Source organism: Taudactylus pleione, unplaced genomic scaffold, assembly GCF_031769625.1.
Source record: "Taudactylus pleione unplaced genomic scaffold, aTauple2 ptg000019l, whole genome shotgun sequence".
NCBI lineage: Eukaryota > Metazoa > Chordata > Amphibia > Anura > Myobatrachidae > Taudactylus > Taudactylus pleione.
In genome coordinates this window covers 37490330-37508692 of record NW_028284421.1, presented here as the reverse complement: position 1 = coordinate 37508692, position 18363 = coordinate 37490330, and the positions used below count along the sequence as shown (strand labels likewise).

General features: G+C 42.0%; 1 protein-coding gene across 4 annotated transcripts in view; it reads left to right on the top strand.

The window, feature by feature from the left end:
* The window catches only part of SHANK3 (SH3 and multiple ankyrin repeat domains 3), a 434911-nt gene that overhangs the window by 291784 nt on the left and 124764 nt on the right, over nucleotides 1–18363 (top strand). For all 4 annotated transcript variants that reach the window (XM_088447121.1, XM_088447127.1, XM_088447113.1 and 1 more), the window contains exon 13: nucleotides 16996–17147. In XM_088447121.1, the coding sequence (XP_088303247.1) occupies nucleotides 16996–17147 (152 nt within the window). The remainder of the gene's footprint in view (nucleotides 1–16995; nucleotides 17148–18363) is intronic.

The window sequence follows — 18363 nt, the reverse complement described above, 5'->3', positions numbered from 1 at the left end:
CTATTCAGTGGTGAAAAGTTATCCCCGTTTTTTTTCAAAGACTTTTCGAACCTGCGAAAAGTCTTTGAAATTGAATAAGGTGTAAAACCAAAACCAGCGAAAATGACGTCATCGGTGCAAAATTATCGCAAAAACTGACTTTTCGCTCCAAATTGAATTGCCCTGTATGAGTATTAGGGTTAGGTTTAGGGTAGGGTGTCAAGGTTATGCACTGGGGGAGGGTTAGGGTCAGACTGCAGAGGAAATTCGGTGGGGTTGGGTTTAGGGAAAGGTTAGAATACTTACCTGCATGCGTCGATATTTTCACCGTTGTGATTACGCTGCCGGGATTGTGATCGCCGGGATCACATATCCAACCCCTTATTACACATCCAAATGCACTAGCTCACCAAGATATTTAATAACCGTTTGGAAACTACTACCACCCATCATCTGACAGCTTGAAGACATTAGTTTTGCATGGTCTTCTATATAATTGTTTTAGTTAGGAAAATTTTGTTTTTCTTGCAAGATTTCTAGTAGACACTATGATCAGGTGCTTTTTAACCTTTGTAGGGGTGGTTATGTTTGATTTACTTGTCATAATTTACAATTCCTTAGATTTCACTTTTAAAATGTTGTTGTAATAATTTATTCATAGTGCTAAAACCTCAGAGCTATACAAAAGGGGGGATTTAATGAATAAATTGCTCACATAAATAAAAGCCATAAATGGACATACGGGCCCTGCTTATGAGAGCTTAAAATCTGTATTTACAATTTACATATCGCAATTCTTGTACCTTGCGTATTGTTAATGTTCTGCTGATCCTATTTTGGCACTGTTTGGGCTGGACACTTTCCAACATGAATATCAGTAATTACTTTTATCCTTTTTTTATTATAGAACCAGTGGCTTACACATTATACAGTATCATAACCCTACCCATACATGCCTGCCCTCCTGATTTGGCCGGGAGCCTCCCGAGAATCGGTTGGTGCTCCTGGCTCCCCGGAAAGGCAGGCAAGCCTCCCGGCAGCCGCCGACTCCTCCTGTGTCTCCCCCCCATCCTTGAGTGTATGAGAATACTCAGCAGCCTGGGGCCGCTGACATGATTTTAGCCCCACCCCCTGCTGCACAATGCTGGAAATCTTGGTATTGTGTGGAGGGGTCAAAATGATGCCATTGCGTGGCAGCGCCCCCTGCTCCACCCACAAATGTCGGCCACACCCCTCAATTTTGCCGATCTGGCAGCCACCTCCCGGAATGGGTAGCCAGAATGTCTGCATCTATGGCCCTACCTTATAGTGGATTTGGCAAACGTACCTGAACTGAACTTTTTTTTCCCAAAAGACTGAATTTCCTGAAAATATCATTAGTTGCTTATTTCTCCTCACAGAGCAATACCAGACTACCCAAATTGGCCAAAAATGTTGGTTTTTGTTTCAGAATTAGACAACCTTTCAAAAATATCGAAAGCTGGATTCTACACATAGGTTTTCATAGTAAAATCTGTACTTGAAAACAATAAAATATTTTTGTAGCGTAGGTTTATTTTGTTTGGTGATTACCCGAAAATAACCAGTAATTGACCCCATCATTTTAAAAAGGGTATATCCACTTTAAAATAAGGGTGCCCCTAATTTTATTGAAGCCAGGATAGGGAAAATAGTTCCCCATCCCTGGACTTCATAATGATTTCTGCAATGGAGTTCACACATGAAAGAAGGAACTCTTTCAAAAGGGGGTAGCCCAGAGTCTATGTATGCCATAACATAGATAGAGCACTGTTAATGCCTTCTCCCATTTTACTTTTTTGTCAATATGTATGTAGTGTGTGGCCTGGAAGGGGTGTGGTTTAATTTATGTCATTGTCATTTTACAAAGCACAGATCCTCTCAAGCTGGTTCCATGAACATGATCTTGACTTCAGTGTATTTCAATTGCCTACACAGTCACCAACACTGTATCTCATTGCAATAAAGCACCCTTGGGCTGTGGTGGAACAGGGGATTTACCGGATGAATGTCCAGCTGACAAATCTTCAGCAACTGCGTGATTCTGTCATGTAAATGTGGACCAGGATCTTTAAGCATTTTCAGCATCCATGCCTCAAAGAACATAGGGATTCAGCAGTCGGTCTAGTGATGTCTCTGCTACCAGTCTTTTGTGTGTGCCTCTGTCAACTACCATCTAGATTGCGTTTTCTTCATAAGAGTTGCAATAGCGTATTGCCAGCATGCTGAGTGAGATCTACACTTACACTTCAATTTGTCTGGAGAGGTGGGAGGGACCTGTCAGTGTAGCGTAGGCCAAGAACAGTAAGGACGCGTTGGCGAAATTGTGAACATACGACACAGAGACACGTATAGAAATGTCCAAGTCTTAATATTTGTCGGAGCAAATAGACGATGATTATGAACTTAGCCAGCACTAGCTAACCACTTGTGATGTACTGATTGCAAATGCACCGCTAACACTGCAAGGTGATGTTCTTCATTGCTGGTTCATGCATTATGTTTTTGTGTGCGTTGCTAAAGCCCCCCAAAAAATTTGTACATGAGATTAAGACATAGATGCTGACATTCTGAATGCCCCTTCCAGGACAATTTTTTAAACGATTTGCCCGTTTTCAATCAATAGGAACGACAAATCGTTTAAAAAGTGCTGTGTGTGGCCATGATAACGATGCCGATGCGTGCTCTCGCTGATCATGTTCGCTGATCAATTGAACCTGCAGAAAGATATCGACCTATCTATAACGATTTGGCACACTATTTCATGTGTGCGCACGATGAACGATGTAATGGACGATGGACAATATGTCGGCATTGATCCTGGCCACTTCCCTGCACTATTTTTAGATGTTCCTGCAGATGCATGGTGAGGTTGTTTGCTGCCAAGCGATATACTGTTAACGATTTATGTATATCGTTTGCAGTGTTCTCCCCAGGCTGTTTTCTGTGGGCGCATCGCCCGGCAGAAACAGCCTGCCGTCCGGCACTTTTTCCCGCCGACCCCTGTTGTCCCCCGCTGTGGAACACTGGCCTCTGAAGTGACCGGAGGCTAAAGAAGCCTTCGATCGCTTCAGAGGCCAATGTTTCCAGTGATGCACTGCGCAGGTGACGTCATGACGTCACCCACGACGTGAGGAGCCTGCCCCGCGCGCCTGCTGGATCTAGTTAGATCCAGGCAGCGGGAGCGGCCAGCAAGTAAAGGTAAGTGCTGGGGCCAGGACCAGTCTGGGGGCACTGCATAAGGGACACTATTAAACCTGGGGGCACTGCATAAGGGGCCAGCCTGGGGGCACTGCATAAGGAACACTATTAAACCTGGGGGCACTGCATAAGGGGCCAGCCTGGGGGCACTGCATAAGGGACACTATTAAACCTGGGGGCACTGCATAAGGGACACTATTAAACCTGGGGGCACTGCATAAGGGGCCAGCCTGGGGGCACTGCATAAGGAACACTATTAAACCTGGGGGCACTGCATAAGGGGCCAGCCTGGGGGCACTACATAGGGACACTATTTAAGCCTGGGGGTACTGCATAAGGGGCCAGTCTGCGGGCACAACATAAGGGACCAGTCTGGGGGAACTACATAGGGGCACTACTTCAGCCAGGAATGCATAAGGGCAAAGTTAAACTACAGGGGGCAATGCATAAAGGGGAAAACTACAGGGGGCACTCTATAATGGGCACTTTTGACTGAGAGCCAGTGGGGGAGCAGCCTGAGACCTGTCGGGCTGGATTGGTAAGGGAGATAACCCTTTTCCCGGCGCGCGCATAATTGCAAAGGCCCCCACCCAGCTACTTTTGGATGCCACCCGGCTTGAAAAAATTCTGGGGAGAACACTGGTTTGATCGTTTGTACAATCGTTATATGTGTAGACACAAAGGCCCTGACGCTCTGACCAGAGCGCTCGCTCTGAATCAGGGCCCTCCTCCATTAAAATGGAGCGTCCTCCTGGACGCTCGTATAGCTGTGGGTCACCACCCACAGCATATACGAGCATGCAAAAAGATGGTCGCGATGGTCTTGACCATCGCGACCATCGGACTTGCGAGGGAAACCCTGCGGTCGGGTTTCCCAGCCGCAAGGCCAGGAGTGATTTTGGCTCTATCAGAGCCAAAATCACTCCCACTGACATCACTAGTGATGTCAGTGGGGCCGGCTTCAATCAACATCGACAGCACGCCCCCTTTGGTGCGAGACCCCGAGCGATGGAAAGCCCGTCGCTCGCCGGGTCTCGCGCATGCGCACGACGGAGCTCCCTCCGTCGTGCGCATGCGTAGTGGGGAACATCGACCCACTTGCGAGCGTACTGCCGGTCGCGAGTGGGTCTGAATGACCCCCAATATCTTTTGTCTGGGAGTGTTCAGGAGTTCAAGGGAAATCGCAAACTAGATTGGATAATTTACAAATCGTACTGTGTGCCTGGCGTAAACCAGGCGTATAGGCTACTGGTACAGACCTGCATGCATTTTGTGATGGCTGCAGCATTGCATATGCCTGCAATTTGGCTTTTTTAGTGAATGCATTCAATGTGGCAGATTCAGTTAGGTGCGGGACTTACCACGTGGCTGCAGCTCCCTGGTGTAACTCCCGAAGCTAGTCAATGAATTGTCAATTTCCAGAGCTGTAATTTCACGGCTAATGCTTGTTAACTCATAGCTCCCTGGTTAAGTGCCCGAATGAAAATACACAGCGTGGTAAGGCCCAGAGGGTGCACTTAACATAGATTTTTCCTTACATCTCCCGAGGCTGCAAAAAAAATATCCAGCCCTTGGGGCTTTCCACGTGGGGTAGCAGGAGTAATTGAATTGCTCAGGGCAGAGCTGCAGACGCGGGCCGTAAGTGCCGTGGAAACTTGAACCTGCCGCAATGACTGCAATTTGTGGCTACAATTGCGACTACCTCCGTATCCGTTTCACCTTTATGGCTGGATGCCTGAGAAAACTGAGATGGAAGAATGAAATTCCTCGCAGAGTTTAGGTAACCGTGACAACATCAGATTGGTCTCTGGATATCCAAATGGGCAAGTGTTTAATACTAACAATACTAAAGGTATTTAATACTAACAATACTAAGGTTAAGTGTTTAATACTAATAAAAATATTATATTTGGAAAGTGATTATTGTATGTAGGTAAAGGTTATTTCAAATCATTAATCTGGGGGAATTTCCCATTCAAAACATAAACTCCAAGGGGTATATTTACTAAATTCCTGTTTATTGCCTTTAAAGAAATGCCTACAGTACAATGCAGACTGAGGGCCTGATTCAGCAAGGATCGCTATTCTGCTAGAACGCACGCACAGCAGTTGCTAATATTGGCGGTGAAATGCAAATGTTTGCATTGCGATCACAACTTACCAGAAGGACGCCCACTTCCCCTTACACACATCCGTATACTTGGGCAACATAGCGAAACAATCGTTAACATCGGACCCATACGCACAGTTAACGCAGGTCAGACCTCACTCAGGAATTGCTAACTTCAGGTCACGCTATGAGGTCTCAGGCTGCGTATAGTATTGCAGTGGATAATTTATGTATGCCCCTGCAATGCCGTCCCAACGCACTGGCACACCTGCATTCGCCTGACCACCCCCCGTCACTACCCACAAATGGCACTTTGTGTCAATCACTGTGTTCGGGGTCTGCGTTGTCTCTGCAAACGTATTTCCCGTCGCAGTTGCTAGTTCGCGCACTGCGATGCATGTGCAATGCAATTTAATCGACCGATTGCGTGCGTCTTTGCAACTGCGATCCTAGCTGAATCAGGCCCTGTGTATCTAACTGGCTAGGTCTATGCTGTCTCTCTGGTACGGCTAAAATGGAAATGACCGATGAATGGCAATAATATTTTTGTGTGAGGAGGTGACTGGGAAACATTGGAGGCATTATTTCCCTTTACAAGGGCTTGCAAAGCCTTTTCCATTTTTACTTTTTAGTACTTTATGTGAGACTAACTTACATTTCTGTTCACTGAAAAACAATGTACGGAACAAATTTAAACCTGTAAATAAAGTATTATTCCCTTAAGCTTCCTGACTTTATTTACGTCTTCACTTGAAAATGAGTTGGTGAAACAGCTAGGGGGTATATTTATATTTACTAAGCCTCGGATTCTGCCCATGGATCTAAAACCAATAATATTAAAATGAAAAACACGCCTGATTTGGCAATTATATTATTGTCGTTATAAATACCGTCTAAATAAAGGTCTCTACATCCCTTAACATATGTGAAAACTAGCATAGTCTCTACTGCATACTTACTGACTTTTAGGCTGCCCCCTCCGGGGCGGGGCTATGATGACGCGATTCAGCGCAAATTGCGTCATCGGCCTCCCCGGATTGCCCACTTTTGCACAGAAAGTGGGCGGTCATGGGGTGAGTATGGGCGACAATGGGAGTTGCGGGCCGGCGGCGGCCAGACCCCGGAGACTTGCCTAGTATTCGGGAGGCTCCTGACCGTTTTGGCAGAGTAGATACAGTAAGTATGCTCTACTGTAAAATTTCACATATGAATAGCAGTAATTCAGTTGCTGCATTATGACGTTTATATATGTCACAACACAGAATTTTCGAAACTTCTTTGCTGAGAGATACTCCATACTCCTACACATCCCCTTTTCTCATAATTCAACAAAGATGGTTTTAAAAGTGAGCATCAAAGAAGGCATCAAGAATAACAGTAGGGATCCCTTTTAAAAATACAAAATGTACTTAATTTTAAAATGTATTGCAGATTCTCTTCAAATATTTAGAAAAGTTTTCTTTTTCAGCATGATTTAAGTATCTGGGCTATTTACTGTAGGAAAAGTCTTAATGCATAAGATATTAAAGCTATCTCCTGCATTATTCTAAATAACACTGCTCACTGCGTGTCCCCAGTATTCTCAGAGGGGAATACTATATGACCCTATTTATCAAGCTCTGAAAACTTAGTTTCTCTGACCTAGACCCCATTAGCTAACCTACAGGCTACTTTTCAGATTTTTTTTCCTTCTGTGTTTCTGGAGCGGGATCCTTAGGATCCCTATCTGGGACAATACACTTGTTGATGCTCGTCCGGATAGTACATTGCTTGCCCCTCACCATCAGTGATAGACTCCCGGGGAGTGATAAATAGGAGAACGAGAACATTCCAATATATAATGTTATGTGGAGATAAGGATTGTTATTTTACAAGGACGAAACAGCAATACTGATAAATGAGGGCCATTGGTGAGCTGGTTATTTTGACAATTTTGGGTAAAAGTTATATCTTATTTCAACATTTAAGGCAGCATGGTGATTGGTAGATGGCTGGAGCTATCCACCAATCAGAGTGCAGCATTCTTTACTTGGCTCCCAACCTGCAGCCAGACAATGAATGCCTGTCAGCATGCATATTGGTGGATGACTGGAGCTATCCACCAGTCAGAATGCTGATGGCCATTTACTGTAGAAAAGCATCTGGAAAGGCGGCATGAGACTGCAGGAGGGTTAAATTATGATTATTTTTTTTTTATGTATCCCCATAAATTGGTGGGTATACATTGCTTTCCCCAGAGCCTACAATGCTGTTAAGAGTCTCTACCTAGCTAAGTTATTCTTTAAAGTTATAGTTGAACTTTATTCATAAAATTATTTGTCTCCTAAAATAGTCAATTTTGTAAGTTAATTAAAGCATAGTGAACATGCATATTGTGACTACTGTCCACAACCTTAGACCAGGTTGATGAGGATAGAATTAGTCCATTTGAGGTGCATTTTGGAACTTTCTTATTCCTGCAGATATTTGAAAACTTCCCTCAAAACATAGATGATTTTCTTACATTCTCCTAACTATCTTATCTATGGGAAAATAAACTGATGGATAGTCATTCCACACCCTACAATAATGAAAAATTTGACCTGCATGTTCTATTTCTATTGTTTAGAAACTGTACAACATTAAAAAATCACATCCTTATATATTGCATAAGTTGGTGGTCGTCAACCTTAACTACTTATCTAACGATTTTATTTTCCAAAAACCGCTCCAAAATAGTTTTTTTTTGTTATGAGTGAATTAGGTGAGGAACAGCCATTTTAACCTATCCAAAATGCTTTCTAAAATAACTTAAAAACATCGGAACCACCATCTGAAACATTGCGACCATCGCGACATTCAATTTGAGACAGGATACAGGAACCAGGTATGTCAGGGGCGTGAGGGGGGAGGTTAACTTTTCCCCAGCGGCTGCTCAGTTCTGCAGGCGCTGGGTAGGGGGTCCTGCTTTGCTGACCGATCAGCAGTGATCGGCAGCACAGCAGACAGAGGGGGAGAGGGCACTGGCAAGTAGAGGGACTGGAAGGTCCCTCTGAGAGCAGCAGCTGCGGGAAGATTCTCTTCCTGCAGCCGCCCTCATGTTTGTCTGGACAAAATTTTACGTCCAGTACAGATAAAGAACTGTAGTAAATAGAGTGGTGTGTCTTATTCGTTAGCGCAGCAAAGCTTATTAATTGGATATGCAGTGGTGTATAATTTTGTGATTGTTTAATAAGTATGCAAAATATGATTAACAATATCGATGAAAAATAATCAGTATCATACAATGGAAAATGGATAGATAATATGCAATAGATGTAAAATAAGTAAACAATATAGATTAAAATAGACAGTATCATGCAGAATTAAATAATAAGAATGGTTGCAGAGCAAAATACAACGTAAAACCAATATATAAAATCAATATAATGAGTTAGATAGTCCAGAAAAACTTTGTATACAGAAGTATCTTTGCCACAATTATTGCAAGTATCAGCTCGTCAAGGCTGTAATGATGAATACAAAGTTGCAGTCTGCTAAATAGGGTGCGCGCACCTCCTACCTCATCGTGCTGTGTTGTTACTTGTCTTTAATGCAGGTGTGGTATGTGCAGTAGAGGGCCAAAAGATATAGGCAGGGCTGCTGTGTGATTTTCCGTCAGGGCTGGGCGAGAGTCACTCGCTCCGTTGTGGCGTAGATGCTGTGGGTGGAACCACGGGGAAGCATAGGCTGTGGCAATTGCCTGAAGTGCTTGCCTGTGATTCCACCCATGGCATCAACGCCATAGGGGAGCGAGTGTCAGAGGTCACTTCCTCTGCAGTACTGCAGCTAGGTGAGCTACCAAAATTAAGATCGTGAGCTACGGGTTGGAGACCACTGGCATAAGTAATAAGCCTTTATACCTGCAATTATATATCGCAAGATCAAAACATTATTAATAACCATCAAATGTAATATGTCAGCAATACTTTCCAACAAAATATACTTTTCAAATATTATTCAAAAATAAATAATATATCAGTTATAACATCCAACAAAATCTAATATGGCAGAAATAATGCCAAGGAAGATCCAATATCATAGCAATATGTAATTGCTAATGCCAAGCATGATTTAATATTCCAGTAATAATGGCTAGAAAATATATAGTCTATAAATACCCAGCAAGATTAAATATGCAAGTGACAATGTCTAGCAATATGATAATGTCAGTGAAAATGTCCAGCATGATGTATGCACTGTAAGATGCCCAGCAGCAACAATACCCAGTAAAATGAACGGCTTGTAATAAGCACAACAGTAATATAGCCAGCGGTAACAGTAATACCCAGTAGTATTAATGGTTGTTAATTTGAACAGGAGTAATAGTAATGCCCAATAATATGCACAAGTAGACCAATAATCAGACTAGATGGGCCAAGTGGTTCTTATCTGCTGTCAAACTCTGTGTCTATGTCTAATAATTCCCAATTATAATTTTTGATTTGACTGTTTTGATTTTGGATCTGTATCTCCTTGTGTTTTGGATCTGGATTTGGTTTTGCCAAAAAGGCCCCTTGTGTGTTTTGGTCTTGGATCTGTATTTTTTTTTTTTAATTCAAAAATTGTTAAAAAAAATCTGCTAAAATCACATCATTTGTTTTGGGTTTTTTTTTTTCCTACAGTATTAACCTCAATAACAATTTCCACTCGTTTCCAGTCAATTTTGACCACCTCACAGCTAACAATATTGTGTTCATCCAGTTTAGGCCCAAAATTTGCACCATGCTAGCTGGCTGACTAAGCTAAGCGGCAGCAGTGGGTGGCACAAACAAGTGGCAGTTCAACTTCCAACTTGGCACATCAGGAAACAAATATTGTTATTATTCAAGAGGCCTGAGGGAGTTGGAGTATGTATGTAGTTGAAGGTAGGAAAAGAAAGATTTGATTAGTAGCAAATTTAATTAATTTTTTGAATCCGAAGCAAGTTTATGAAGGAGGAGGGGGAGGCATTTACTAAAAAATATTTTACTCCTTCACATAAGTCCTTGCCCCTGAAGAATCCTTGAGCGCTATGCCTGCTGCTGCTGGGAGTGGAATTTCATCCCAGAAGGGGTCCAGGAAGGCTACTAGTAGTGCTTTAAAAACAATTGATTGTTAAACAATCCTTTGTAAAGATTCCACTTCACTAGCAAAGCATTTCTCAACCTGTACAGGGACATAAAAAAACTTAATTAGTGGCCTCCAACATGCTGTTGTACCCACTGTCCACTTAACCACAGATATGTAGACAAGCTGAACAGAGCAAAAGCAAGATTTAAGGTTTAAGTCTTACATTGTGTCTTTCTTGAGAATCCTTGAGCACTATGCCTGCTGCTGCTGGGAGTGGATTTTCATCCCAGAAAGGTTGAAGACATTGTATCTTTCTTCCCAATGGAAACAGATCTGAAGAAATGCAAAGAACTGTTGGTTAGAAAATTGTCAGCTCAAGTGGCACGTGATGCAGCAGTGGCTTCTCCTTCAGTTTCTCCAGCAAGTGCATCTGCCGAGAAGAAATTAAACTTTCCCAAAACCAACTCACTGGTGATGCAGATGAGTCAACACAGCCAAGTTTTTTTGTCTTCTGCCCAGGCATCACAATGGGCTTTTCCTTATCATGGGCAACAACTGTTTCATCCACTGGTGCCTAATTTACACAAACAACATCCTCATTAGTGTCAGCTACACAAATATCCTGCTCATCCTGGTGCACTTCCACAGAAGAATCCTCGATTTCTATGTCAGCATGTTCACTTGCGCTTATATCATCATAAGAGGCAGAGCCACCAGTCAAAAATAAAAGCCAAGGCCTTAGCCTTTCCTTGCCACTTTATGTGGTGAAACTGGCATATTGCCAATTTTGTCTTTCTGCAGCTAACTTTCCCTTTGATGTTTTCTTCTTTACCACTGTAAAAGATTGGTTCTTGATTTTAGATGCCCTGACTTAAGCTCTGTATGCCCTTGGGCATCGGCTTTAGTAGATGATGTAGATGGACTAGTATCGTTATGACTGGTGGCACTGGCAGCAACTCCAGCACTAGTATGTGGTTCCTGCTCTCCTCTCAAGTCTCAACTGATCGTTCTCCATATCAACAAACACAAATGAAGTGAGGTTCAGCACACACATCAATTTGTACCAATTTTAAATATTACACTGCGGTATCAATGACCTACAGTGTCACAGGTTTTTTTTAGGAATAAGAAAAGAATAACACACTGAGCTGCCACTTAGTGTCACAAGATTATTTATGAATAATAATAACACACTGCGCTACCACTTAGTGTCACAAGATTATTTATGAATAAGCATAACGCACTGCGCTGCCACATACTGTGATGTCATTATGTTTTATATATAATACGTTATTTAGCACTTTGTTGTGATCTTGTAGTCGGCATGTAGACTAATTATTCACAATTGAGGAAAGAAGTGAAAAGTTGAATATTACACTGTGCTACCACTTACAGTGTCACAAGATTATTTATCAATAAGAATAACGCACTGCGCTACCACTTAGTGTCACAAGATTAATTATTTATGAATAAGAATAACACTGCGCTACCACTTATAGTGTCACATTACGTGGACGATAAACTGACTAACGCGCACACACAAAAAAAAAAACACTTTTAGTTTTTTTTTTACACTGGGGAAGAGCACCCCTGAATGAGGCAGCAGCTCCTTGATAAAAAACACAGACAGACCCATTTTTTATGGACAACAAAGCACCACTGCCGGGTGCGGACAGACCACCTGCAGAGTCACAAATACGTGGACGATAAACTGCGGCAGTGTCACCTTACAATAATAGCGCAACTAAGTTGCTAACGCACACACAAAGGAAAAAGTACTTTTATTTTTTTTTTACACCGGGGATGAGCACCCCTAATTATCAGAGCACCCCCCCTGGACAACACAGCATCCCTTTATGGACAGCAGCCCTATCCTAATGGACAGGACAAAAACACAGCAGCAGCCACAGTTAATTGACAGGACAAGTGACACGGAAGCTGCAGCAACCCAGTGAAGGAAGCCCCCCTTTATATACTGCAGCCTAAGCCCCTTTATGGACAACACAGCAGCAGCCTTCAGGCAAAGACCCAGACTGGAAACACACACTGAGTGACTGACTACGTCTGCTAGCTTCCCTCTCTACAGCTGGAGTGAAAATGGCGTCGATCGCGGGGACCTTTATATAATCCAAAACCCGCGAGAATCCGACAGCGGGAGGATGATTCGTTTTGCTTACTTTTTGGCGGGAAAACCCGAGCCTAGCTCGGTTCTCGCCTCGGATCTGGAAGTTCAGGTGGGTCCGGTTCTCAGAGAACCTGACCCGCTCATCTCTTTTTATAATAGTATGATCATATAAAATAATATAGTACAATATTCATATGTTCGTAATAGTGCCAGTAAGATTTGCACCAGTAGCAGACATTCTCAGTTAAATTACATATTCTGTATCATTAATACTCAGTAAGGTACCAAGTATCTGCCCAGTAGTAGTAGTAGTAATGATGAGATGACCACTGGTAACCAGTCCAGTTAGGAGCTTGTTAAATAGCAGTAATGTTCAGTTTGTTGCTCAGTATTTGTAAATGCCCAGTACTATGCGTATCAGTAACAAGCCACTTGTGCTTACTCTTTTACTGTCCTATTCTCCTTTTCCAGGGGCAGTCCCTTTTATATGTGATATGACATGGAGATCTTTGTAATTGTTCAACTTTTCTCCCAGTTTAGCCCTGGAAATAAGTCAGTCTTGAGGGTTTGGAGCAGAAATTGACTGATATGTAAAAGGAAGAAAATAATTTTTTGTTTCACCCAAAACCTGAGGGGCATGTCATAGCATGGTGCTGCTTGCAGCTTTTGTAAGGGATGTTTGACCCTTCGATTTTAGCGGTAACCATTCCAGGCTAAGATCTAGTGCTTGGTATACTTGATCCTTCCCACAACAGATGCATCCATTCCTAATTGTGGTGTAATTAAGTGTCATGCCCTTACTGTACTGTACTTGGCATAAGCTTGCCCACCCCTCACCTCCACTTAACCGTTTCACCTATCCAGGCATAAGGAGATACACGATGAGGACACAAAAAACTATATATTGACGTATGTATATGTTTTGCTCATGCACAGACAAAAATGCGTATTTATGCAACACAAACACAAAAACAGATTTATGTCTAGCTTTCATGAATATTTATATATAGAATAAACAAAAATTAGAAAAAATTATTGTGCTTTTAAACGTCTTTTTGCGTGGTTTCTATGGGGGGAATTAATTCGCCGTGGTAATTTAGTCCCGAAGTGAGGCCGCCAGCAGCACTTATCTGGGATTTTTTTCACCTCTCCGCAAGCAGTGAAAAAAAAAATCCCAGATAACTAGGTGGTTAACGGGTGCAGCGGCCCTGTTAACGCACAAATTTGTGAACTTTTCACGATTCTGTGTGTTAATGCCCGTTAGCATGTCAATTTAAACAAAGCTATCAGGTGAAAAAGGGAGCCTAATTGAATAGCCTCGGGGCAATTAAGCCAGAGACTACCTCCCTTTTTCACCCATGAAAACTTATCAGGTATAATTGAATTACCCCCTATATGTGTTACATATTGGGTTATTTTAATATGTTTGTCATATATTTAATTCACCATCTACAGTGCACAGCCAGAGGTGATTTTGAATTATCTGTGGAGAGAAAAAACAATACACTCTTCTATAAGTCTTCCTATTCTAACTTTAGTATGATGCAGAAATATAACCTAAAATATAATCCGCTAGACACCCTGAGTATGGGGGAATCAATTGCATATCATGCTGTTATAGTTCGCTGGAATAAAGCTACAGATTTTAGTATATATTACATTTTTCATTTAGGAGAGGCATAATGGGTGGCAATAGAGGGTCTTGTCTGATTTGTGGTCTTGGTGTCACTACCTTGTAAATTGTATTTTTAGTACTCGGAAGGGGGTCTTTTTATTAAAATATTATTGCTTGTGGGAATTGTTATTAATAACAATAATTTGAAAATAATCTTATCAACATGGGCTAAGAATTTACATATACATATAATTACATTTCCATTTTAATACAAGGTAAATCAAACCTTATGTCACACCTGATCTCATTAGTGCATGGTGATGCACTCTGGGAATACTTGTTCAGAAACATCAGGAGTTGTGCAGATTACCCATCCATGATATCATTGTGTATAATGTCTAATTTATTCTATGTACAATTTGGGAAATACATTATTTACTAAATTATTAAAATGAAGCATTGCAGGGAACAGGATTTTATGTAGAAACAAGTTGATGTAGCTCATAACTTACAATGTAAGGCCATAGTTTATATAACAGATGATTATGTACAGAATACACATTCTGATGTGAGTAAGTTAAGTTATATAAGTTATTTTTCTGTTGGCTCAACACGTAACACTTTTTTTTGTCTGGGGTCTGCGGTCATACAGATATGGGTGCACCCTGAAGCCTAGTACTAGTTATTTTAATCATCATAGCACATAATTTAACCCTTGTAGTATAGTGGTAGACCTACTCCTTTCAAGCAAGATCTGAAATTAACATAATCTTGCCCATACCGAGCACACCTCCATAAAGGCTGAGCTACACTACGCCCATTCCTTTTACTCCACTGTCATTTGTGATGCTTTCCATCACCTGTCCATTATATTTTGGGCCTATTGCTCATGTACCTGACTGCTTGTTGCAGATATTGTCTACAATGCATGGAAAATCTGTAAAATGTCCTATAAACTGTGAGTACTGTGCTGCATGCTGTAATCAGGGTGACCATGTCTGGTGACAACGGCCCATTTAAAGTGCAATACAGCAATTCAGTATCATTTCAATGTTAATGAGCCCAAGATATCTCATAGTCCAGCTTACCTGCATGGTCATATTCTTTTTACAAAGAGATATCACTGTACAGTCTTATTCAATATCACTTTCCGTAAACAGAAGCACAATCTCACAGTACAGCATTCCAACACAGTCATATTCTATTAGGAATAGGTAGTGTTATAGTCTAACAGCCGCTTGTGGGAAGGTCTATCAGTATGTATTATGTGGAGCAGTCATGTTCTGCAAAGCTAGGTACATGTCTACTGTATATTGTAACAATGTCTGTATACAGAGCACTGACTCAGTCTAATGTGGAGTGGTCTCTCTGTTTATAGTCAACAGTCTCTTTCTATGTCACACATTTTGCATTAATATTCAGCTCCCATCACACACTCTCTGCAGTAATTCAAAATCTGTCAGGCAGCAGAGAGAGGAGGGAGAGAGTGAAAGTGAGAGGGAACGAAGGAGGAAAATGAGAAGGGAAGAGAGAAGGGACAAAATATTTGTTGAGCGAGAATAAAAATGATTTGCGATATATAGAAATGAGGAATAAGATATAGCTAGAGACCAGCTGAGTGATTTCATTTACAAATTAAAGTGGACGACTATGAAGAGAAACACTGACACTGAAGGAGAATGTAAACAGACAATATAGGATAGATTGACACAATGAAAGGGAACAAGATAGATATGGAACAAAAGAACTGGCACTGGCATATTACAGATCTCTGGAAGATAGAGCAAGTTGAAGGTAAAGAGAATGGGAACTGGAAAAGGGCGAGAGAATATACAGGAGCAAGGAAATATAAACGCCTGAAGGAAAGTGGATGGAGAACAACAGATGCAGAAAAACAGAATAAACCAGGTGAAATGGAAAGTGAGTATTAGGTAGGAAATAGAAGTGAGAAAGCAGAGACTGTGAGATATTAATCAGGAAGGAATAGAAGTGATAGGCCAAAGAGATACGACCAATGATAGACGATGAAGGGCTGCCTATTGATCAAGGTGAAGATTGGTGAGTGCGGAGTGGGGGTTAGCAGGTCTGGGTATTGTAGAATGCCAGGGGGAGAGAGAAGCATGAATGGACAACCCCCCTTCTCCTCTCCTTGTCCTCCCTCCTCACTCTCCCCCCTCCTCTGCTGCTGACAGTTTAACTGAAACGGCAAAAGAACAGGGAGAGCTGCAGACAGCCGCGCTTCCCTCAGCCTCTCCATCCACCCCTTTGACGATCCCCCCATCCCTCGATCTACCCCCCTTCTGTCCATCTCCGTGTATTCCCATCTTGCTTGTCTCGCTGTATCTTCATTTATCTCTCAATCCACCCCTCATTAGCCCTCCTCTTCTTCCCTTTCCTCTCCCCTCTGGATTCTTACTCATTCTGATTCACTCTATCCTTGTTCATCTGCCCTTCTCTATCCCTGTTTTGTTTGCCTTTCAATTTCACCTTCATCCCACCTTATCTAACACAGCTCTGCCTTCCTTGTGGCTTTCATTCTGTGATTTCCTTTTTTGATCTTTGGTTTGGATATTGTGGGCTGGTGGGAGGGGGAGAGGTAATTTAAGGACAAGTAGAGTACAAAGTTGCCCTCATTAAAGTGTAGGGACTTATGGTGCAGGAGAACAAGGTTTTACAGGAGGTATTAATAATAAGATGAATTGGGGGGAATGTTTGAGGCCCAGCATGGAGATTTGGGGTCCTACAGCAAGCCTCAAGGGCCACCACCCCCCTCAAAGTTGAGATGTCAGTGAAACTGTGGGGAAGTTGTGAGCTACTGGCCTCCCACATGGCACGCCCACATCCACTCAGCACCATCACCTATGTGTTTGTTTACAGCCCCGGGCCCCTGGATATGAGGAGCACCGGCCCTCGGGGGCCCAAAAGAAAACTGTACAGCGCTGTCCCTGGGAGAACATTCATAGCAGTGAAGTCGTATGAACCACAAGGACCTGGCGAGATCCAACTCAACAGAGGGGAGAGAGTGAAGGGTGAGTGTGAGACTCAAACATTTTGCAGTTTAGGGATACCTTGATATACAGTTAACCCAGTGTACATACAAAAGTGATTGGTGAATGTAATACAGACCACTACATAAACAAGAACTTGAAAAAGCTTACTCATGTGCTTAGAGTCAGCGCGCACCTACACTAGCCAAGTACAAGAGGAGTCTCCAGTTTTACAGGTTTTTAAATTGTAAATCGTGCATGTACATCACAGAGACCCAGATATTCCCAAATCAACTGAGAAATAGGATGAAAGGTAAGACTGCTGTAATCACCATGGTTATGGGACAAAATGCATGCCTTATAGTATATGTCAGAGAGATGTTGTGACAGAGACACAGAGATATTCAGTATGTGCATTACAGAAACCACCTTCCCACACTTTTGAGGTATGTGTATCACAGGCTGCTGAGGTGCATGTATTACAGAAGCCCCCGTGTATCTGAGGTGCATGTTTTGCAGAAGCCCCCCTGTATCTGAGGTGTATGTATTACAGAAGTCCCTCCTGCATCGCCTGTGATGTTTGTATGGCAGAAGGCTGACCAGTAGCAGTCTCTGAGGTGTGTGTTTATTAGAGGATGTCCTGCTATGACTTTTGTTCACCACAAGGCAACCTGCCTGCCACCTCTTTAACATGGGTGTGTAGATGATAAAAGTTTCTCGTCTTCAGGACTTCAGCTTTTATTGCCTTTTTGAGGAGCATACGCCACAGATATTCTTGGTAATGAGTTGTTTAAGCATATGCTTCACATGTCTGAGATTGCATATTTAAATATATTTCATACATATTTATCATAACAATAGCCTTTTATGTCTTTGTGCTTCAGGTGGCTTTATTGAGATACATTCTTTTCAGCACACCCAATCCAATCAAAGTATGTTCTCAGAAGTGCATACATTTCAGATTACTGACCTGTTTAGTTCACAAGTCCTCCATCTCTGAATTTTGGGTTTCTATTGTGCAGAATATAAAATGTGTTCTTGATTTATAGCAGTTTCCTATATTTTATTTAAATTCTCATATTTGCCCCACAGCTCTCTCTGTTTGTGCCATATTATAGAACATTTCATATCACATCATCTTGGTTTTAGACAATGTATGTGTTCGTTTTCTTTCATATATTTGCATTTTATGTATTTTGTAAACCTATGGTTTAGTTAAAATTTTTGTAAATATTTATTTTTTATATATATATTGTGT